The 24,263-nt window shown below is 39.7% G+C and overlaps 1 protein-coding gene across 7 annotated transcripts in view; it reads right to left on the reverse strand.

The window, feature by feature from the left end:
* Window positions 1–223: 223 nt before the first annotated feature.
* creb5b (cAMP responsive element binding protein 5b) overlaps window positions 224–24,263 on the reverse strand; it is a 455,445-nt gene continuing 431,405 nt past the window's right edge. For all 7 annotated transcript variants that reach the window (XM_043689528.1, XM_043689526.1, XM_043689527.1 and 4 more), the window contains 4 exons: window positions 19,850–20,161; window positions 14,216–14,443; window positions 10,147–10,255; window positions 224–3,086 (listed from right to left, as the gene is read on the reverse strand). In XM_043689528.1, coding sequence (XP_043545463.1) covers window positions 2,923–3,086; window positions 10,147–10,255; window positions 14,216–14,443; window positions 19,850–20,161 — 813 coding nt within the window. In that variant the 3' untranslated portion in view covers window positions 224–2,922. The remainder of the gene's footprint in view (window positions 3,087–10,146; window positions 10,256–14,215; window positions 14,444–19,849; window positions 20,162–24,263) is intronic.

Raw genomic sequence — 24,263 nt, forward strand, 5'->3', positions numbered from 1 at the left:
ACGCAGAGTCACAGAGAGTCATTGAGTGTCAGAGAGAGCAAAAGAGAGTCAGAGAATCACAGGGAGTCACAGAGAGTCAGAGTGTCAAAGGGAGTCACAGAGAATCACAGAGAGTCAGTCACAGAGTCAGAGTGTCACAGATATTCACAGAGAGTCAGAGTGTCAAAGGGAGTCACCGACAGTCAGAGAGAGTCACAGAGAATCACAGAGAGTCAGTCACAGAGTCAGAGTGTCACAGATATTCACAGAGAGTCAGAGAGAGTCATGTCAATAATTCAAAAATGAAAATATGATATTCTTTTCTCCTTTGGATAGTGAATTGAGCTAACACATGGTTATATTGTCGTACGCCCAGTGTATCATTCACTTCAGTGTAAAAATGCCTGTTCTCCACAGAGAAGAAATCTAATTTTAAACTGTTAAGGGTGAATTGAATCTCTGATTGGAAGGATCAATTGCCAGTATGATCGTCTGCAAAATATATTTAACAGCATCAGCTTTTTAAAAATAAGAAAGGTCTTAGAGAAAGATTACAACACATAGTGTTTTTGGGTTGTTACTTTCCAGTGCTTCAGAGCTTTAAAATTTCTCAGTAATATATTAAAATGAAGTTTGTAGCAAAACCTTACCCCTCCCCTAAGAGGTTGCATTATGTTTGGACCAGGATCATTTCGATGGAATCCAGTCCCAAAGGGTTTGCATTTGGGCTAAGCCTAATTCACTCCATGTGACAGATGGGTATTAAGTTACGAGTTCAGTGCATGTGTGAAGTTTTTTCTTCCCTGTAGGGGATGGGTGGAAATTTGCATTGCGGACTCATATGAGTCTCTGGTTTGCAATGTTAATTCAAATGCCAAGAAGTGGACATTTCACTATAATCTTACGAAAACACACTATTTATACTTGAGTATTTGCTGTAAGATAGCTGAAAAGTCATGAATACAAATTGGTGCCTAGATTTTAACTTTCCAGACTTGATTTTTCACTTCTTGGCAGAGAGATAATTTTCACCAAATATGGAGATGGATTTTTTTAAAAAAAATAAGGTCAACAGAAAAAGGCTGAAGGGCTCATGTCCATCCTCCAGAGGCAGAGTGCACTCATCAAAATGTCACAGGGAGAAGGTACAACAATTTCCTTGGGGAAATTTAACTTGTTCTGTTTTATGGTCATGGAGTAGCAGAGAAGTTAAAGTGGAGAGGTACCATTTCATGTTCTGCTCCCTCCTGTACCCAGCTGTCACTCTGCCAGGTTTGGTGGGAGATCAGGTGCCTATTGAGCTCAGCAAAACGTGGAAGACTTAATTTAAATGAGGCATGCGATATAAAATGTTCTTGGTGGAGTGTAATACTTTTGGCCAATCACAATAAATCCCTCCTAGGTGCCTGCTCACTCTGGATTAAAATTGATTGTGCACTCCTAACAAGAGGAGGCATTAAGTTAAAGTAAGGGTGTAGACCCATAATTTTCTCAATTGCACTGCCTGTAAGTGTTGTTCCTTGCCGTGAGTCCACGACTGCAGAATCTACTACCATTCTTTCAGTGTTGTGCCATAATTGGTCCACATCTAAAGAGTTTCTAAAATAGGCTTTAAATCACTTACAATGTTGCTCCAGGTTAGGTCATAGAAAGTGGGTCCAGCCTTCGTGAGACAGAGCTTATTATTACTGAGGCAGTCAAGGCAAATTTAACATTAGTGAGCTGTTGCTTTCATTAATAAATAAAGGTTGAATTAAAGGTGCAATTGATCATCCATTCAATGAACCCTTTAAATTGTTGAAAAATGTCTCTTCTCACTATTGTTTCTGAGTAATACCGAAATGCTTAATTCTTAATTACTGGACTTTAATCTCAAAAGGCATTAATACTTTCAAGACAACTATTTTAGATTGTTTCTTGTTGCTTCAAATAAATAGGGATGGTTTAAGAAAAATCATAACTAATTGGCTTTGTACATAGTTTTCAGTTTGAAGAAAAAACGGATACATGACATAACTGGGTCTATCTGTCCGCATTCTCTTACCAAAATACATATCAGAAAGATTCAGGAAACAGATTTTGCTCAGACAAACTAGTGATTGTATAATCACTACAGTTGTAGCCTGCATGTATGACCTATGAACCTAATGTCATGACTTTGAGTTAACAAGATGTATCTAAACACCATGCGGTGATGCTTATGAGATCATTCTTACAGTGAATCTTAAAAGATGGTGCTAGATAACCAAAAACCCATATATAGTGGAGGAATTATGTCTGGAAAATAGAATAAGATGAAAATTACAACCGACAGTATATTCATCATAATGGCTCATATTGAGAAGGGAGTTCAAATGATATCTTGTTTCTCAATATTGAAATCATGTAAATTTCAACATGTTGTGCTGATCATATTAACTCATCTTTAATCTCAATTTATAATGTTTGATTTTTCAGTGCAAATAAACAATTTTAAGAAATAGAGGCTGCATTATGGGATATGACTATAGTATACTTTGGAAGCTTCCCTTTAGTGATGGCCATACTGTTTGGTGCCTCAATGTAGTTGCTAACCTGCAGATCATGTTAGATCCCTAGATCTTGCCGGTGATAATAGATGAAGACTATATACAAATATATTGTAATAAAATTCAAAAAGTTCAAGATTTTTGTTTTAGCAGAACCTTCAAATTGGTACCAGCAAGTTATGAGAAAAGCATCAAAGCATTCCCAAGCTATTAGCATGTTAATTGCATATTTCCCTTTTTTCATAACTAAAGTAAAAAAAATGAGCATTTTGATAACTATTAAAATGAAAAGCAATTTGTCTTTTTTTTTTCAAAATTATATCTATTTCCAAGGTTATGTTGATGTTCCGAAAGTCCTGAACGGAGTGAAAGATTTTATTTTCTCTGCCAGCACATTCCTGATGGAAGACAGTATTTAGAGCAGAGGGTTCAGGTCTGTTCTCTGCTTGGTGAGCTGGGTGAGAGTGGAACTCCCTACAACCTCATTGACAGCAGTCGAAGTGCTAATTGAATTGTGCTGGATGACTTGCTGTTGCGAGCAAGCAGGAATGGGACTTCCTGGTTGGCTGTTCTCAGGACCTGGGGGAAAGAAAAACATTCAGAATTAATGCTGGTCAAGTTCATGGTTTGAAGGGGTTTTCAAAGACTTCTCTTTCCCAACAGCATGCTTCAAACTGGTCAGCTTGAAGAGTGATTGACACAACGTAGAGCATGCTAAACCATATTCAACATGTGTATTCTTTTAATATAACGTTCCTTTTGCAAAATGCTTTGCTGAGCTGAAAGTAAAGTTTCCTATTGAATTTAAAACGGCCATTACTTCAAATGTCCTGATAGAAGAGAAAGAAATGCCAAATATGTACAAGAAAGTTGCAATGAAACACTGTAAATATACAGCACGCTGATGAAAAGTTAAAAGAGGAGTAGGCTACCATTTTTGACATGATTCTTTATCCAAATGATTGAACCTACCATGTCTTTTCAAAGGCTCTTCAACATGCTGTTCATTGTGGCTTCAAACATCTGATTGGATAGCTCTCTTGTTTTTAAGGGAGACTTTCGTTGAGAAATAAATGGGAGAATCTTGCAGAGATGACAGGGGTCTCCCCCACTGGCTGTAGAGCCTGAGTTATCCCTATAAGCTTAAGTCTTGATAAACCTCACTGCATTCTCTGCCTCTCAGGCACATATTGGCCAGTGGTAGGCCTGAGGCAAAGGTACTGCTTGTTGACAGCACCTGCCGATGAGGAGTAGGCAACCCTCGTGTCCTCAGCAGAGCTGGGGTCTTCTTCTGATACTTGGCTTCACCTGAGGTCTCGGATCGAGAAATGATTCAGGAAAAGGTGGATGCCAGTGGAAAAGCTGTCACAGGGTAATCAGTGCAAGGGAGGGGGTTATGGAAGAAAGTTGGCAGAAGGGCAGGGGGCACTTTCAGTGGGCACTCCCACTTCCCTCAGCAAGATCCTTTGATCTGGCATTGAGTGTCTTCGCACGAAAACTTCTCCCCCACAGGATCCCCTAACATCGCCAGGGTTTACTCGTCATGATGGCCACATGGAATATCCATGTGCACCATTTGGTTATTAACAGCAGGAGCTGCTTGATGCCCTTAAGTAGACAGTTATTTGTCTCTCCTCAGGTCATCTTCCTATGAGCAATACCAGAGATGTCATCTTGTGTCCTGCATAAACGAGGATGAAATGACCTAGCTGAGTTAATGTCAACTTTGCCATTTGGAGCTGAAAAGTCTTTATTACACACAGCTAAATATGCGATTTGCAACAAGAAGGATCCTCATCAGTGCTATCTGAAAAAATCGACCTTCAGGTTGGCTGCTGACTGGTCTCCATTGGCTATCTCTGGATTTGCACAAGTCTACGGTGGTTTGTAATACTATTTAAAGTTGCTGATGTCCACCAGGACTGGCAGCTTCTAAAGGATTGGGGCCTGATGTCAAGAATTTTGTTTCGACCACTTGCTTCCAGACAATGGCGTAGTAGTTTGCATCCTTCCTTGGCCCACAGTATGAGAGAGAGAATGGACATAAGTAACACTGGGGAGAACAGTCTCAAAGACAAAGGAGAATTAGGGGAAAAGAGATATCATCAGGAGGCCCATTCATTCAAGGATCGTCATGAAGCCATCCTGCAAACTCCTACCTCAACTTTAGCAAGGAACAAGGTCTCAGACGTTTATTAAGGAAGTATTCAGAGATCTTCCACTATAGCTTTAGGGCAGGATAAGGGATGCCATTATCAATGGGCTTCATCTTTTAAGCATTGGGCTCCTTTTAGGCAGGATTAGGAGATATCCACATCTCCCAGTTTGCCATCTACTGTTACATAAGAGAAGTCACAAAGGCCCTGTACACAAAGAGAGCTGAATGCATTTCATTCCCTCTTCCTAGAGAGACACAGATGGAATGCACAACTTTACTGCAGGCTTCCCCATTGTGTAAGGTGCCACTGACCGCGAACATGTCATTTTGCAGACACTTCATGTCAATTTTGAGATGTACTGTAACCAGAAGAGATTCCACTCCCTCAATCATCTGGTGTCAGATTCAGAATACTGTATACAGGTCAATGCTTAGCTTTCCAGCAGAACTCAGGATGCCTTTATTCTTCAGCAACTTGCGCGATTATCCGCCACATCAGCCATAACAACAACCAGAGGGTGGCTACTGGGCGATAAGGGCAATCTGTTGATCACGAAAAACACACTGTCATTGACTGAATGTGATTGAATAATCCAGTGGATTGACGTAATGTTTTTCCTCTGTCTGGAATCCTCCAGAGGAGCCATACTTGGCAGAAAGGGCTGTCAAGATTTGTTGCGGTCATCTGTAAACAAAACAACCTTGGCCTCATGAAGGCTTGATTTTTTTTTCATTGGGCAGACAGTGGCATGTTGAACAAGAAAAGTGGGGAAGGGACGAGGAAACCAGAGCATTCCTTTTCTGGCTGGGCTCTCCACAAATTACTTGCCTGACTGCAGTACCTCATTCACTGACAATCCCACATCTTAGCTTCCATTTCTCATTGAACATTACAGCATCCACTTGACTGCAAGACAGAAGAACCGCCACAATAGAGACATTCCAAACTAAGAGAACAATTGATCCTAGATTTCATTCAAAAGTTTAACCAGCTCTTCCATTTATTTATTTATTGTTTGTCTTCCATGTGCCTTTGTTTTTAATACACAGCACTAATCCTGTGGCTGCAACATAGCTGGTAGAAAGCTGAAGGAGATGGCAGGAGCACAGGCGATAGCAAGGGCACTGGCAAAGTGAGAGTGATGAGAGGATGAATGTGGTCATCCTGAGAGAGAACTGTTCATGCTGCACAGTGCCACAACCACTGCCCAGAGCAGTCTCTTAGCAATCACTATAATGACTTTGGGGTTGGTTGAATTTTAGATTACTGTGACACCCCCACAAGGCATCTTGTGTCCTGCGTAAGCAGGGATGAAATGTGCCAGCTGAGTTAATGTCAACTCTGCCGTTTGGTGCTGAACACTTTTAATCACACACAGCTAAATATGCAATCTGCAACAACAAGGATCTTCACCAGTGCTATCCAAAGGGATTTACCTTCAGGCTGGCTGCTGACTGATCTCCATCAGCTATCACTGAATTTGTAGAAGTCTATGGTTATTTGTAATACTATTTAAATTCGCTAAAGTCCACCAGTGGTAGAGTGGCAAGTTCTAAAAGATTAGGGCCTGACTTCAAGAATTCTGTTTAGACCACTTGCTTCCAGACATTTGAACTCTGATATCTATAGTAGGTGATGTAAATGGAACCTAAATGACTTCAAGCTGAGCTGGTGTGAAAGCAGACTGAATTACCACTGAAAGACACAGACGCTGGATGCTTTCCGCTTGTGCTGCACTGGAAGCTGACAGATCGTCCATCCATCAGGAAAGGTTCTCATGGAACAGGCTCTACTTTCATACTGGAAAGGATGGACTCCAAACATTAAACAAAGCCCTTTGCCAAACTGGTGTTTGACTTCTCCAGTTTCATGAACACTGACCACAGTCCTGCCAGTGGATGCCATTAGCAAATCCTATCTTTAAATGTTCTTATTGCCCATTAGCCATCATCTGGTGACGAAACTACAGATGGTACATTCCTTTTATGTTATCAGATAGTTGTGGTATCAATGTAAATTTTCAGTTGGTCTTTCAGGGTGACAGCGAATGATAGTTTTTTTAGTCAGGGTCTTTCTGTGCCTCTTTCTCTTACTCCAGTATCATGGCAAGATTGCAGTACTAAGATGTCTGAAAGAAGAAAAGTACATAAGTGGAGTTACCATGAGCACAGCAAGGTGGGAAACGAGAGCAGGGAGGAGGAGGTGGAGAAAGATGAGAGAGAAGAAGGAGGAGAAGGAATGGGAAGGAGAGAAAGGAAAGGAAAATTTCTTGGGATACCATGCCTGTGGCTTGTAAATCAGAAAAGAATGTGTGATGAGAAGGTAAGTTGGGTATGAGAAAGAAGTTTAGGTTGACGTTTATCATGATTTTTGATGGTTTCAACCTCCCCTGACCATAGCTACAGTCATGGTTGCTCTAGACATGGTAGACATTTTCTCCTTTATGAGTGCAAGGACATGTAGCTATTGTGTCCTGATTGGTTAAGGGCTGCTGCTTCTGGGTATATGTCAGTTTCCCCGCAAGACAGGTGGAAGTGTGTCAGTTGGTGTGGTGCAATGTACTTGGCTGTCATGGTGAATAACTAGCAGTGTGGGTAGGTTGCAGAAATTGGGTCAGAGACTTCCAGCATTACTAAGTGGCTGAACCTACGAAAGTTAGGTATAAATTATGATTGATAAATTTGCTGATAGGTGAGTGAGTTTGGTGCATTGAGCAAGGTGAGAGGCTAGTGGTGCAGTGTGTAGGACATGGGATTTGAAGATGCATTTGCTGACCTTGACAAATAATATAATGAGTCAAAAAGTGTGGTGCTGGAAAAGCACAACAGGAGATAGATAAGAAAGGGAAGATGGACAGGTAGGATTGGTGAGAAAGGCAGTGTTGAGTTGGAGGGTTGGATCCGAGATGAAGTGAGGGGAGGGGAGATAAGGAAACTAATGAAGTTGATGTTGAGGCTGTGTGGTTGGAAGGTCCTAAGGCGGAAGATGAAGTGTTACTCTTCCAGGTGTCGGATTGCTTAGATTTGGCAATGAAGGAGGCCCAGGACACATACGGGAGTGGGAGGGGGAGTTGAAGTGGTCAGCCACAGGGCAGTGGGGTTGTTGGAAGCGTGTGTCCCAAACATTCTCCTTGAAATGCTCTGAGTTGACGTCCTGTCTCCCTGAGGAGACCACATCGAAAGCAATGGACACAATAGATAAGGTGGGTGGATGTGCAGGAAAATCTCTGCCAGATGTGAAAAGATCCTGCATGGCCTTGGATGGAGGTGAGGGGGGAGATGTGGGTGGCAAGGGAAGGTGCCAGGAGTGGAGGATGGGTTGGTGGAGGCATGACCGAACGAGGGAGTCATGGAGGGAGTGGTCTCTGCAGAATGCAGATGGGATGGGGAGGAAAATATATCTCTGGTGATGGAGTCTGACTGTAGGTGGTGGAAATGGTGGAGGATAATGTGCAATACCTGGAAATTAGTGGGGTGGAAGGTGAGGTCTGGGGGGATTCTATCCTTGTTATGGTTGGAGGGGTGGGGTTCAAGTGCAGAGATGTGGGAAGTGGAGGAGATGCACTGGAGAGTATTGTTGACCATGCGGGAATGGAAATTGCAGACCTTGAAACAGGAGGCCATCTGGGATAAGCTGGAGTGGAATTGCTCCTTCTGGGAGCAGATACGGAGGAGGCGGAGGAATTGGGAGTAAGGGATTGCGTTTTAATGGGGGTTATGGTGGAAGGAGGTGTAATCCAAGTAGCTGTGGGAGTTGTGGGCAGCACGGTGGCACAGTGGTTAGCACTGCTGCCTCACAGCGCCAGAGACCCGGGTTCAATTCCTGCCTCAGGCGACTCTCTGTGTGGAGTTTACACATTCTCCCCGTGTCTGCGTGGGTTTCCTCCGGGTGCTCCAGTTTCCTCCCACAATCCAAAAATGTGCAGGTTAGGTGAATTGGCCATGCTAAATTGCCCGTAGTGTTAGGAGAATGGGTCTGGGTGGGTTACGCTTCGGCGGGTCGGTGTGGACTTGTTGGGCCGAAGGGCCTGTTTCCACACTGTAAGTAATCTAATCTAATCTAATATTGGGAATTGCAATATTTGGGGTTTGGGATAATTCCTGGAATTTGGCTGGGTTGAGGGGATACTTGTATGGCAGATGTTCTGAACTTTGTGCGGGGCTGGATGTATTGATGTTTTATAGGTCTGTTCTGATCTTGTTAGATTGTCGAGGTATTTCAGGGAGAGATATAAATTATGTGGTCTGCTAGAAAAAGTACATGCTATCTGATACCTTTTAACCACTACTAGAGTGAAGCAGGGATTGTTGGCAAGAAACACATCCCACTGTTATTGAAATAGAAACACAAAATGCTTGAGAAACTCAGCAAGGTAACTCAGACCTCTAACGTGACTCAAACTCCAATGTGACCTGAACCAGTAACTCTGTTTGTCTCTGTTCACAGATGCTGACAGGCTGCTGAATTTCTCCAGCAATCTTTGTTGGTTTCAGATCTCTAGCGTCCACAGTTTTTTTTATGTAAGTGCATTTTATGAACAGTCCCGCTTTGTAAGCCATAAAACTTTGTCCCGCTTATTCATTCCCACTCAGACTAAAATATGACCCATTGATATTGTGGAGAGCATCAAATCTCATTATAGTGACCCTTACCTGTACATGTTTGGGAAAGGGGCTGTTTCTCAACTTTGGGCAGGGTCATTAAGCACAGGTTGAGATCTATAGAACCTGAGACCCACCATAATTATAGTGTCCACCCAGACCAATGTCCAAAATTGTTGAAATTTAATATATATTATTAACTAGTATTTTTGGATTATTAGAATTTCCAGCACAAGATTTATGTCAGCTCTTAGAAGGAATGGCTTCTGCTTGACGTTTGTGAAGTGACATCAGATGGAAATTTGAGGACAGTGCATAAAGATCCACAAAATGGGGCCTCAAAACAGCTTAAGGCAAGAGGAAGCAGAAGACCTGTAGCGCCTCAACTGAAATAGTCAAATAGTTCTTGAAACTCTGACAACATGTGGATTCCTAAATAAGAAATGTGAATTTTTAATTAGATTTTGTGTTCAGATGCAAATTTTTCAAATATTACAAAATAATTTTCAGGTGCAGCTCTATAGACTTACATGTTGGATTGCAAATTTAGGAATAATTGCCCAAGCTTTTAGATATTACTAATTTTATTGCAGATTTTTTATGTGAACTGATTTCTGCCCATGCATTTTAGAATCTCTACATAAAATACACAATCACATTATTTATAAATACTTTATTATTCTATTATTGAAATACTCAAAGACACACCATTTAAACCCAGTTGGGATAATTTTCAATTTACCGCAGGGGCCTGGACTAATGTTGCAGCTTGTCAATTTTAATGGGAAAATTGGTACATCAGCCATTCAGATATTAAGCGCCAGTTTCAAGTTGAAAATTTTCTTCAAGGTTTTCTTGGATGAGTTGAGTTTTACTTACTCAGGTAGTTTTGTGTCTCCTCTTGCATTGTTGTGATTGGACAATCTTTATGCGTCAACAACAATTGCTTCAGCTGTGTCACCTCATTCTTCAAGAGGGAGACCTCATTCTGTGGATACATTTGACAAACATGTGAATAATTTGAAGCTTTTCACTCCAAAGGCATGTGTTAAGTTCCTTCTGAAATTGTTGGATTATTGATGGTAATTTTACCCCCACCCAATTGGATTTCAGTTGCGTAGGAAGAAAAATGCAAAACGTCTCAAAATCAAACCCAACTTACATCAATTTTATCAAGAATCAATCATTTATCCATTTATCAATGTGGAAATTATCAATCAGATTCTGTCGTTATGTTCATAAAGACATGAGGGAAACCTATTCTTCCACATTTCCTGAAAGCAAAACAGTGCCTCATCTGATACTGTCATCCTGTCAATACCATGGCATTATCCCCATTCTGCTAAACTGTTGTGTGCAATAGATTTTGGCAGTCACAAACCAGTTACTCATAGGTCTGAACACACAGGCTTGAAACTGCTTGAAATGAAATATTCCTCTGCCTAGAATTAAGAAAATAAGATAAACACTTGCATTTTTATAGTGCTTTTCACAACAACTGAACATCTAAAAACACTTTGCTGGAGAAAACGAGAAGGAAAATAATAGTTCGGATGCCTCGGCTAGGTGAAACTTCTGTTGACAATTGATTGCAGAAATAAGAGATGATAAAATGTATTAAAAGGTTATTTTTCTGATCTGGAATAACCAAAATCAACCGAAAATTTCAAATCTTTAGTCACTGTGGGACTAGATTGGGTTGAGATATCTGGTTGGCATGGACAGGTTGGACTGAAGGGTCTGTTTCCATGCTATACATCTCTATGACTCTATGTTACTTACAAAGATATTGAATGCAGGCAGAAGCACTTGTACAATGATGGTTTACATTAATTGTATAAGCTGCTGCTCAGTGGGTAGCATTTTAGTCTTTGAGTTACAGTATTCTGTGTCCATACCCAATCCAGGACTGGAATATAATAGTCAAGGCAGCACTCCAATGCAGCAGAGCAATGGGGCTGTCTTTTGGATAAGATGTTACAAGTCCCACTTTCCTGGTCTGATAGGTGTCCAAGATACGATGGCACTAGTGGAATTATCTCCAGTACCCTGGCCAATACTTATCCCTAAATCAACATTCCATGAATAGATTATTTGGTCATTATCACACTGATGTGGGAGTTTGCTGTGTACTTACTGGCTGTGACATGTCCTGCATTACAACACGACTACACATCAAGGATACTTAATTTTGGCTGTAAAACATTTTGAGACAACTGGCATTTGTGAAAAAACTAGATTAATATTAAAGAAGGAGTCTTGCATAATAATGTTGGGGAGAGATTTCTGGAATCCTGAACTAGTCTGAGAATCTGACCTCATATCAATGCCCATTGTAAATTGCAGGCCCCCCCCAAAAAATTGATGATCTCTAGCTTCTGACTAGCAAAAGTGCAGAGGCAGATAGGTAGGTCTACAGATGAGGGACTGAGCATGAAGGGATAGCCTAGGATGCCAGCAGTTGTAATTTTGTACTTAACATTTTCAAACTTTTCTACCATTTCAGCTTTACTACCTGCTATAACAGAGTATGATCAGCACATGTTATCTTCAATTTTGACTCAAAATTGTTTTAGATGCACATCACGAGGCATCATGTTAGGTGTAATAATGAGGTGCTCACCTGACTCAGCCATGTCATCAGCAGAAGGCCTTTGGTAATCTAATAGCAGCAAACATCACAATAGAAACAAGGTGACAAGTGCAGCACAGCTATTTTAGAGCCAACACCACAGTATCCTTTGTTGAACGTGAGGACTGCAGATGCTGCATCAAAAATACTGATGAAGGGCTTTTGCCCAAAATGTCGATTCTCCTGCTCCTCGGATGCTGCCTGACCTGCTGTGATTTTCCAGCACCACACTCTCGACCATGGTATACTTGTCAGTTAAAACTGACCTTCCTGACTTTTTGACCCTAATGTTTACAAGAAGCATGGATGGAGACTGAGAAGAAGTTTTCGACAAGAAACCCAGAGGCATGTAACACCCTTCAGCTTTAACTGCTTGCTTTTAAAATGTTTCAAACTGACTGCCAGCATAATTGTCTGGCTGTCTTTCAGCAGAAAGAAGCAGCAGAGCTTGGATAGGGATGGAAATAGGGAAAGATAGAGGTTGTGAGGTAGAATAGCAGAAACAGATAATGCGGGCTTCACTGGTTAAGCTGGTGGAAACCCTCCTGCTCCTTCTGGCCCAAAGGCACTATTGTTCAGCACTTGCCTAATAAATTCAACTCTCTCTTCCCTGAACTATCAGGTTTTTGAAGGGAGACCTAGTCAGCAAGATGGCATGGTGGCTCAGTGGTTAGCACTGCTGCCTCACAGTGCCAGGGACCCAGGTTTGAATCCAGCCTTGGGTGACCGTCTGTGTGGATTTTGCATGTACTCCCCATGTCTGTGTGGGTATCCTCCTACCGTCCAAAGATGTACAGGTTAGGTGAATTGGCTATTCTAAATTGCCCATAGTGTTAGGTACATTAGTCAGAGGGAAATGGGTCATGGGTTATTCTTCAGAGAAGCTGTCGGTGTGGACTTGTTGGGCTAAAATGGCCCATTCCCACAGCGTAGGGATTCAATGACTATAAAAATGCTTTTTTAAAAAAAAAGACTATAATCCCTTTAAAGTTTTAATGCATGATATGTCTTCTTACAGCAAATTGGTTGCTTTCCAGCCATTGCTGATATTGTGAAGGTGCAGGGAGGGGTTTTGATTCAGAATTATAACTTTTAACTTCTATCTGGCTCAAATTTGCCCATTTGAGTGCTAAAAATGACCTCATGTTAATTCAGGTCAACATATGATTGAACTAGCATTTAATTCTTTCAATGAGCTGGTCATTTACCGATTACACCATCCTGCTGCTGGAGTCCATCAACAGTACCTACCACACATACGCTGACAAACTAAAACCAAATGCTCTCTTTTATCTGAACCCCTGAATTTCAAGATCAAGCAATAAAAAGCCTGTTGTAAACTTTTATTGAAGCGGTAAGAAATTACTCAAGTCAGAGTACACATTTACATAAATTCATTTAGTTAGACTAGATTCCCTACAGTGTAAAACCAGGTCCTTTGGCCCAACAAGTCCACACAGACCCTCCGAAGAGTAACCCACCCAGACCCATTTCCCTCTGACTAATGTACCTAACACTATGGGCAATTTAGAATGGTCAATTCACCTAACCTGCACACCCTTGGACTGTGGGAGGAAACCAGAGCACCCGGAGGAAACCCACATAGACACGGGGAGAATGTGCAAACTCCACACAGACAGTCACCCAAGGCTGGAATCAAACCCAGGTCCCTGGTGCTGTGAGGCAGCAGTGCTAACCACTGAGCCACCGTACCACCCCAGTTAATAAACAAAACAACATTACAAGTCAGATATGAACCAACATTTATATATTGCCTATTTTCCTAATGTCACTTGTGACTTTGTCAGAAAGAGAATAAGTTTGCTAAAAGTAAATAAGGAATAAATAATGTCCTCACCATCTTTTTTAGCCAAAACTGTGTCAAATTGTTAATAAATGTGTTTTGATCTTATGTTCATTACTTTCACAAAGATGTTTATTTATCATTTGGAATGAGGTGATATTTTCACAAAAAAAAGGAGGGAGAGCAATTTCATACGATTCGGATTGTTTGTAATATTGCACAGTAAAATTTTAACACTTATGTGCAGTTTGTTAATTTATTTAGGGATTGAGGAAGAAATGGGAAACCTAACATAAAATGTTTATAAAATATATAAAACAAGTGCCATGTTATGCAATGTTCGCACTGAATATTTTCATAATGGTGGTAAGGTGGCTTTGAAACCAATTAGGAATAATCATATATATGTCAAAAGTTTTTTTTTGAAAGTTACATTAAATGTTGCAATTCAAACAATATGAAAAGATTTTTTCAGGAAGACTGCTACTATGATTTGTAAGAAAGTATTGTACCTGAAGTTGCATATTGGTTTGTGTGAGTTCCTCTGCTTTTTTTTCCAGTGACAACACCCACACTTTTCTCTTCTGTCTGCAGCGTGTTGCTGCTGCGCGATTTCTTTCCAGAAACTTCCTCCGCCTTTCATCAGGATCTTCATCTACAACCCTTCTCCTGCGGCCTCCACTAGTTGGAGTTGGGTGCCCTGACTGTGGAGACTGCATCTGCTGTGCTCCAGGTGAGACCTGCAAGGAAGTATCAAATATAAAACATACTTGGCTTTGTATTTTAAAAAAAGGTTCAACACAAAGCATAAGTCAAATAAGTTCCAACTAACCAGACCTATCAATTGCCCTACATGAGGCAGGAATTCCATGAATGTGATTACAATCTCACACCTGAGAATTTCAATCCCATGTTAATCCTTTTTCTACAATATACAACAGAACAGAAAAGGCCCCATCTATGGAAAAGCCATTCTCCACCATATGTGGAAAATATTGCAGAACTTAATTTTGTAGGTCCCAATGTTGTTCATGTTGGCAATGTGCCCTCCACCATGATATTATGGGAAGTGGTCGATTGACATACCTATCTGAATTTTTGCTGAACTGGATTTTTGTTAAGTTGCTTTGACTGTGGAGCCCTTTAAAAGTGACAGCTGGGACTCAATTCTAGGTTTTCTTACACCATTTCAGAGTTTTCTGAATTTCAGGAGTGTTTTTTAAGGATGCAGAATCATTTAGGTCCCACGCACACATCCAGAACAACTGACCTGGCCTGCTCCATTTTGGAGATAGGCAGAGCCTATTGCTCTACAATTTTCTTGGATTTGGACCAGCTTTTCAAAGAGTTATGGTTCATGGTACCTCAGAGATGTTGTAAAACATTGTCTGCATGAGGGAACCTTTTGAAAGGAAAAGGTCCTCACCATACTTTTATGTCAAGACATGCTCACCCCCAAAAAAAATTCCCATGGCCCCTCAAACCCCAGTGCCAAAATAAGCACCTCCTGGCAATCTTCACATCGCAGCACGCCACCTTCCCCCCCAACCAAGAATACATGATAAGGGTTGGCAGAGAGCCTAGACAACCATTAGAGTGCTAAAACAACTGAGCCCTTGTTTGGTTGATTTGCAGCCTAATTGTCTGATTTCACTATTTCAATTTCATAATGTTTGTTGAGACAAGGTTAAATGGTTTCAAATGTCTTGAAGTTTTAGGCACTGAAACATTCAGAGGTCCGGATGACTGATACTTCCTTTGTCATATAATGAGTGGACTCTCTTTTAATGTAATGGAAAGTTAAGAATGTTTCCCTTTTTCTTAAAAGCTATTGTTTACACATTCAACTGCCACTATAACATTCACCTCTTTGCTACAATGCATCGTGGGTGAATAACATGGAAATGCTACACCTTAACATATGGGGCATCAGGGGCTATGATTTGGGGCTGGGGGGGGGAGGGTGGAGGAGGTGAGAGGAGGGGCATATCTTGGCTTCGGGACATAGAGAGTGTGAGTGTGTGTGGAGATGGGGAGGGGGGGATGTGAAGGCTGAGGCTGCAGGGCTGCCTGTTTGTTACAGATTGGGTGGGGTCACATAGCTGTAAGGCAGGCCTTTTAAGCAGCCTGTCTCCACACTAGGCAGGTCTCTGTGTCTGTCAAAACGTTTTCCAGGGTCCGCTGGGCCGACTACAGCTGACCCTGACCCTGACACTGACGATTGTGATACCAATGTTAGTGCTACTCCGAGGCAGGCATTTGAAGATGGAAAGTTTTCTGACTCCCACTACCAACAGTGAGGTTGAAGATCTGGCCCACTGTGGTCATGTTAACCATCCAATTAGGGGTGGCAGGAGGGTGACTACATTGGTAGCATGGTTGTGCACCCTCTATTTAAAGGGACATTTTCAGCCTATACAGTAATGATTGATTCCCTCAAAAATTACCACCAATGCTTCATATAGTTGTTCCCTGGGCTGTCTCATTACTACGAGAGAAAGAACCTATTTATGGAGGATCATTTGTTTTGAACTCTTCAGTCTGTCTTGGGCTTCCAACTGATTTATGCTGAAGTTGATTCTACTAGGACTGTTGCTCTTGAGGAACAGCATGGTGCTCATTATCTCTTCCTAGGAAAGGAATCATTTATTACACTAATTATACAGTGCTCATCCTCAGATTCTGCTTTATTTACCTTCTTAGTGTTTTACTACTAAAATACAAACTTACTATAATGTTTTATATCTCCAGTTATAGTTTTTACAGGTTCTCAATTGATCATCCTTGTCATATTCCTGTAGGCTCTGTATTCAGCCAAGTGAATTCCTTTAGTTTTCTCTCTGCAACATTTACATTTGTAATTCTTCCTCCCAATTTATCTCTAATTAGTTTATAAAATTTATTTTAGCATTGCCTTAAACATTGTCATTTTGGTCCTTTGTTGACTTGTATGCCTATCAGAGTTGGGGAACAATCCCTTCTTGCTGTGATTTTGCCTGCACTGAAATGATGAGCTCCAGACATTGCATGGATGTATGGAAAATGTTGAAATAAGGGCTATTTTTATGTTTAATTACTTGGATCGACTTCCTGCTGCTGCTAGAGAATCGCCCTTGCTGTACAGAGATGGGAACATGTTGGCGAACTAGCCCCAGGACTCCTTTTTCCAAATATCTGCATACCCAACTCCTGTTTCTGCAGTGCTGGCAACATTCCAGCAATGTGCATCTGCATCCCAAAGCTGGCCATGTTCACACACAGGCTACTTTCCAGAAGACGGTAGGCACATTCTGTACCTCTTCCACACACCGTCCTACCCACAGGAAACATTCAGACATTCTAAGTCCAACCATTTCCCACTTTAAAATCTGCAATAATTTCAATGTACTGTTAGTACAACTGCCCACACCGTTACATCCCCTTCCACTCCTTCCCAGAATCTCAGCATGGATGGGGGAGGAAGACATCAGAAGCCAACTAGCAACTACCAATAAATGTCTTTTTTAAAGATATCCCTTTAATATTGGAATATTCGCCCCCATTTTCAAAGCAACACTGCATGTAATTTGCATCTGGTTTGAATATATCTGTTCGCATGAGGGTGGATACTTTCTCCATGCCCATCACATCTGCTGGAAGAGCCTTCACTTGGTGGAGATCCAGTAGAGCTACTCCCAGACTCATTTCCTACCCTGTCTGCTGGAGCTATGCCAGAGAGTTAGTATAACTCCAACAAAAATCATGCCCAATGTCTGTGTTTGTCTAAGGAGTAAAGAAAGAGGTTTGCAGACATAGAATGTCAACTCTTTTCCATCCATTGAAACTAATAAGTATGAGTAGTGAAAGGTGAGAAATGTATGAATCATTTTATTTCCTTCAAACCTAGATTCAATCCTGGTACATATCAACTCTTTCCATATTCAGAGTAGCAGGCTTGCAACTGGAGTCGAGCTGTGTCAGAAGAAATGGTTGATATGCAGACTTAAAAAACAAATCATTAATCCATTTTTAAATTCTCTTTTGCTCATGCCATACTTGGATAAAATACATTTTCACCAGATCTACTGATTATATGTTAATTTAGATGCTTCAGATGTGTAAAAACAGCAGGATTTACCATAAGTTGTGATTGGATGGTTTTCTGCCATTATCATCACTAAAATTGTATTTTATAATATTGATGGGTAGAAAATGGTTGTAATGATTTTTATTGGGGACATTAAAATATAAAAATTATTTAGTCAGGAAACATATTTCTAAAACAGGAATATCTATCAATATTTAAACAATTAACCTTCTCAGTGTTTGGTTGTACATAAGGATAACGTGATTAAGGTAATACTAAATAGGAATCTAAATCAGAGAATTAAACAGATAGTTTTTCTGCTCTATCGCTGATTCACAATTCTTTGTGTTGTTTCAACAAATCTATCCTTAAATTTCAAAACTCTACATTGTCAGGAACAGTTCCCAATAGAAAACTTTATCTGCATCTGCCTTTGTCAGTGCCAGACCATAAAAAAAAAACTCATTGGTGATATTGTCTCCAGTTTCATAAAGGATAGAACATATAATGCTTTGTCATATGTTGGCTGGGTGAAAAATTGATGTAAAGCTGTCAGGTCAGCAGTGGAGCTATGGCTAAAAAGGTAAATTATGAGGACTGGTTGCACAGATAAGCCTTGTGCTTCACCTGAGTATACAAGGTGAAGAGGAAGATCTAACTGAGATGATTAAAGGATTTGACTTGGTAGATGAGAGCGAAATTATCTCCGCCAGTGGAGGAACTCAGAACAATGGGGCACAACCTTAAAATTCGAGTGATCTCATTCAAGTGCAATGCAAGAAAGCACTGCTTTACACACAGTATGGAGTGAATCTGGAAATCTGTCCCTCAAAAAGTAGGTAAAGTGTGCTTATTTTAAAATTTCTTAACAGTATTAAATAGTTTTGTTTATACAAAGTTATTGATGCCAATAGAACCAAAGTGGATAGTTCAAGTTCAAATCAGCTATGGTCAAACTGGATGGTTGAGCAGACTTAAGGGGTTGAATGGCTGTCCTTATTTCCATGTCCCAGATAGCTGTCTAAAGTAGATGACACGTCCTAGAAAATATTAATAAAGGGCTTTAAACCAGGCAGAGAATCCCAATGTAAAGTTCATCACTGGTGGTCAGCTGGAGATGTGTCAGGGTAGTACTGTTCAGGAATCTCCAAGACTGCAGCAGCCACCAGCTCAAGCAAAGAACTTTTATTGCTTTTTGTGAGCTGTAATAAACAGGATTACTCTGCCTGATTCTACAGTCCAGTGGATCATCTCTCCAACCCACTGCTGCTTGTTCCATCAACCCACCTTGCAAAATAAACACCTGGCGAGGCATGCAATTTAAAATTAACTTGTCCAATCAGGCCCGTGTTGCCTTGAGATCAATTTGTAGTGCTCCATTATATACATTCTCCATCCGATATCCCAGATGGAAACCCCAGATGGCAAAGTAAATGACAGAGGTCAGTACTAAAAAGCGAGTAAGCATACTGCAATATAAGATTAATGTTTTGCATTTCATTGGCTGGCATTTATGCAATTATTTTTAAAAAGTCAGTTTTCAATTTTCTTTTGCTGTTAAAGATCCTGAGAAAACCAGTTTCTTTTTAAAGTCACTACACCAATAATTTTGTTCTCTAAACACAGAAATGCAGCCTTTCAAATGTATTTATGTTGCCTTCTTGAGCAATAAAATGTAGAAAGGAACCATCCAAATGTGCTCATATTGTGTTGATGAAAGAAAAAAACCCACATATTTTTACATTTTTGTGTTCCTGCTGTTTGGTTCATTTTGGTTACCAGCTAACAGAGGTCTGACATTATTTACAGACAGACATTTGAATTAGGAGCTAGAGTAGAATATTCTGACCTATAAGCCTTGACTCCATGTCTCCATACATGAAGGCATTGGTGAATTTTACTACAAAATACATGCTGTTTTTGCCTTTTAGTTGCAAAGATGATTTACATTGTTATTTTATTGACATCAATGATAGAAAATAGACAGTATAATCATTTTGTTTCTTTATCATTTTCTAGCCACTGAGTAGTATTGTCATAAACCTGTAATCCACTCTATACATATCCTTAGATGATTTACCTGACTTTGTGTTCCGGTGGTTAGAGGCTGGAGCGGTGGGGTCTGATGTTGTGGTGGGTGTGTGTGTAGGTGTGGATGAGAATGGGGGTGGTTTTGCTGGTGATGGTGAGAATGATGCTGATGTGGGTGTGGTGGCTGTTGATGTGTGAAAGGATGATGAGGAGGCGGCTGATGCTGATGTGAGTGCATGTGATGGTGTGGCTGAGGTGCCTGCTCCTGCCTGGATGTCATCATCTCCATTACTTGACCCATCATGTTCATATTTCCATTTGACAAAGCCGTAGGGTGCTGACTCAGAGCTGCTTTAAGCCTCTGCAAAGAAAACAAAGCAAGGAATGCTAATTAAAACCTCATTGCTCTTCAATTTTGCCATTTTGAAGATATTATACACATTCTCTCCCTTGTATCCAAAAACCCCAGATGTCAAACCGAATGACAGAATTCATGCTAGTATTAAAAAGTGTATAATCATATAAGATTAATGTTTTGTATTTCATTGGCTGGCATTTGCGTTTTTTTTAAGTTCCCTTACTTTTACAGTTTCTGAGCCAAACTATTTTCTTTATAAAGTCACTGCACCAATTATTTTGTTCTCTGAACAAACTAAAATTACAACTTTTCAAAATATATTCATATTACCTTCTTTAAAATGTAAAAATTAACCATCCAAATGTGTTCATATTGTTTTGTGCTGATGAAGGAAAAGAACTTGCATCTTTTAGCATTTGGGACGTTGTTTATGGACAGACATTCGATTTAGGAGCTGGAGTAGAACATTTGGGACCAGGAGCCCTTTGTCCACCATTCAATAAGATCATGACTGATCTGATTACTCCACATTTCTGCCTGCCCCAATCACCTTTCATCCACTTGTTTATCACAAATCTATCCACCCCGCCTTAAAAATATTCAAAGATAGCTTTTCACAGCCTATTGAGGAAGAGAGTTCCAAAGGCTGAATACCCTCTGTGAGAAAAAAAAAGTTATCCTCATCTCTGTCCTAAAAGGACAATCCCTTATTTGTAAACGGTGACCCCTAGTTCCACATTCTCCCATAAGAGGAAATATCCTTTCCATCTCCACCCTGTCAAAAAACCTCCAAGATTTGGTATGTTTAAATCAAGACACTTCTTACTCTTCTAAACACCAACAGACACTAGTCTAGCTCGTTGAACATGACATCATAAGACAAGCGGTCATTCTACGTGTTAGTGTAGCAAATTTTCTTTGAACTGCTTTCAATGTATTTACACCTTGAAATAAGGAGACTAATACGACATACAGTACTCCAGGTATAGTTTCACCAGTGCCTTATATAAATGATTCTGAGCCTCTCTACTCTTGTATTTAATTCACCTCACAGTGAATTATAATATTTTATGAGCTTTTCTTATTACTTGAAGCATTGCATATTAATATTTTGCAATTCATGCTCTCAAACACCCAAATCCCTCTGAATGTGAAAGCTCTACAATTTCTCACCGTTGAATGTTTATTTTACTCTTCCTACCAAAATCGGCGTCATAATTTTGCACATTATATTCTATTTAGCAGATCTTTGCTCAAACACTTTACCTATCTATTTCCCTTCATAGCCTAATGTCCTCTTCACCATTTACTTTTGCTATCTTTGTGTCATCAGCAAATTTATCAACCATAGCTTCAATCTAGGTCATTTATATAATTTATAAAAATTTGAGGCTCCAGCACTGAGTCCTATGGCACATCATTCATTAAGTCATGCCAACCAGAAATTACATAAACATTTATATTTATTCTGTATTTCCTGTTAGTGAATCTACTACCCATACCAAGTGTTCCCACTCACCGACCACCCCTCCTCACTTCACCTAGAGCTGTTATTTTCTTAAATAACCTTTGATGTGGCACTTTTTCAAATGTCTACTAGAAACCTAAGTACAGTACATCCACAAGTTAGGGTTTATCAACAAATGTTACCTCTTCAAAGGCCTCCAATAAGTTGGTTAAAATTGTTTTCCCTTTCATAGAACCATGTTGACTTTGTCTGATTATCATGGCTTTTTTCCTCGTACATTGCAATGAAGCCTTTATTAATAGCATGTAACATCTTTCCTTTGACTTATATCAAACTAACTGGCCTGTAATTTCCTGCTTTCTGTCTATCGCCCTTTTGAATAAAGGAGATACATTCACTATTTTCCAATCTAATGGAATCATTCGTGACTCTAATAGAACATAGCTATACTGAAGAAGTAATGTGAAGACTGAACAGAAAGTAATCTCAAGTTGAAACAAAGAAGATTACTTTGTTTCCATCCCTCTCCCTCAGGAAAACAACTTGAATACACAGCTGGAATTAGGCCTCTTGAGGATTGCGCTCCAGCTGTGAGGAACAAATAACATGGCATATATCTAGGGTAATTCAACCAGAAATTCACTACACTTACTAACTATGTGAGTACTGTACCAACACTAATTGTGGAGCTGCATAAATAAAACTAAATTAGGGCATTTCAAATTTGCAAAAAAAAATGCATGCTCAAATTAGTTACTGTCTCTAGTACTTTATTAATAGTAAGTATTTCATATTTCATATTTTTATAAAAAGGTATTTGAGACTAAGCAGTGATATACTACTAACATTAATCCATATGAATCTGAAAGTTGGGCAAGTTCATTCTAATTGCTACCCCAAATGTTTCCAAATTAATGACATTGCAATCAGTTTGTCAACCACCACTGAATCACTCATCCAGTAGATTCCTCATTGGAGTCAATATTGTATTGAAGATATAAGTCACCACATTTTCTGTATAATGATATACTTCTGTAAGAAGCTAGGAGCAATATATGCTAAATAAAGCATTCACAAATATCAGAGCAAGAATTCAGGATACATCCACAACTATCAGGAAAACTGCAAAGTTTGTTCAAAGGCTTTGTGTGCTGTAGTTGCTGCCAGGAAAATGGTACATTTATTTTCTCTTGGATTGCTCCAGGTTCTTAGAGCAAGATATTTCAAGCCTGATGTGCAATCAATGCTACAATGGAAGGTCGGTGATGTAATGGTAATATCAGTAGACCAGTAATGCAGAACCCCAGACTAATATTCCGTGGATGCAGGATCAAATCCTACCAGATGGTGAAATTTTAATGTTAGAATAAAATCTTGAATAAAAAGCTAGGCTAATTGTGATCATTGCCGTAAATGCCCACTGGTTTACTACTGTCCTTTTGGGAAGGAAATGTGACGTCCTTATCTACTCTGGTCTGCATGTGATTCCACATCCACAGCAATGTGGTTGACTCTTAACTTCCCTCTGGGTCATAAATGCTGGCCTAGTCAATGATGCCACATCTCTTGAACAAATTAAAAAAGAATTGTGAAGGTGTAATGCAAAGTCAAAGGAGATAAACCAAGTCATAGAAAGACAGAATATTGATTTAAATAAAAGATTTTTTTAAGCAAATATATATCACTGGAAGCAATGCTAAATTTAGAGTTGGTTTAAATGGTAATATCACAATCCTCTGATTTTGTTTTCAACTGAAGTGTATGAAAAAGATTGTATAAGTATTGAGCAAGTTGATCTTGCATATTACACACTTTCAACAAAACTTCAACCCATCCTTGCTGATACCACACTGAATTTGTCTACGGTAGACAAAGGAACTTGAAGCTGATATCCAAATGGTCCAATAAAGGCAAAAGGTGAAGGAAGAGAGAGACAGAAAATGAAAAGCAGAAAAGCAAAGAGGAAAACAATGCACCAAATATGTACCAGTTATAAAACAAAATTACATTGAAGGTACATGAACTAGCAGATAATAATAAAAGGCATTCCATTTGACAAAACTGAGTGTAGTCAAAACAATATACTGACTACGTAAGATAAACATCTTTACAAAAAAAACTACAATAAACAAGAATTCACCAAAATGCTTATTCACAATGAATAATAAGTTTAAAAAAAGGCATAAAATGCGATGGATATTAGAAGAAAGAATAATGGGAGGGGTATAGAAATTTGCTGTCGTGGGATAAAACGTCAATTAGAAAAGCAAAGGAAATTCTAAAAATGAATTCAGGTTCAAAAATTGAAGGTGATGAGAGCAGTTATTGTTATAAAAGTAGCAGGCAAACTTAATATGATAAAATAGTTTAAGTATTTTTTTACAAGTATTCACTGGAGATAACATAACTGCATTGTTTTATCCAAATACTGAAGTAGACACTGTGTCCTACAGAATTATGAAATCAGCATTGCAGTTTACTGAATAAAGTATTAACATTTAAAACCTAGCTCAAACGATGTGCCAGAGGCAACAATGGAAAATTGTGTAGCATTAGCTATCATCTTGGGGATTGATTAAATAATGACAGACTGCATAGGACTAAAAGAAGGCAGAGGTTGCATCTGGATTTGAAAGT

The sequence above is a fragment of the Chiloscyllium plagiosum genome, chromosome 5 (genome assembly GCF_004010195.1).
Source record: "Chiloscyllium plagiosum isolate BGI_BamShark_2017 chromosome 5, ASM401019v2, whole genome shotgun sequence".
Lineage (NCBI taxonomy): Eukaryota > Metazoa > Chordata > Chondrichthyes > Orectolobiformes > Hemiscylliidae > Chiloscyllium > Chiloscyllium plagiosum.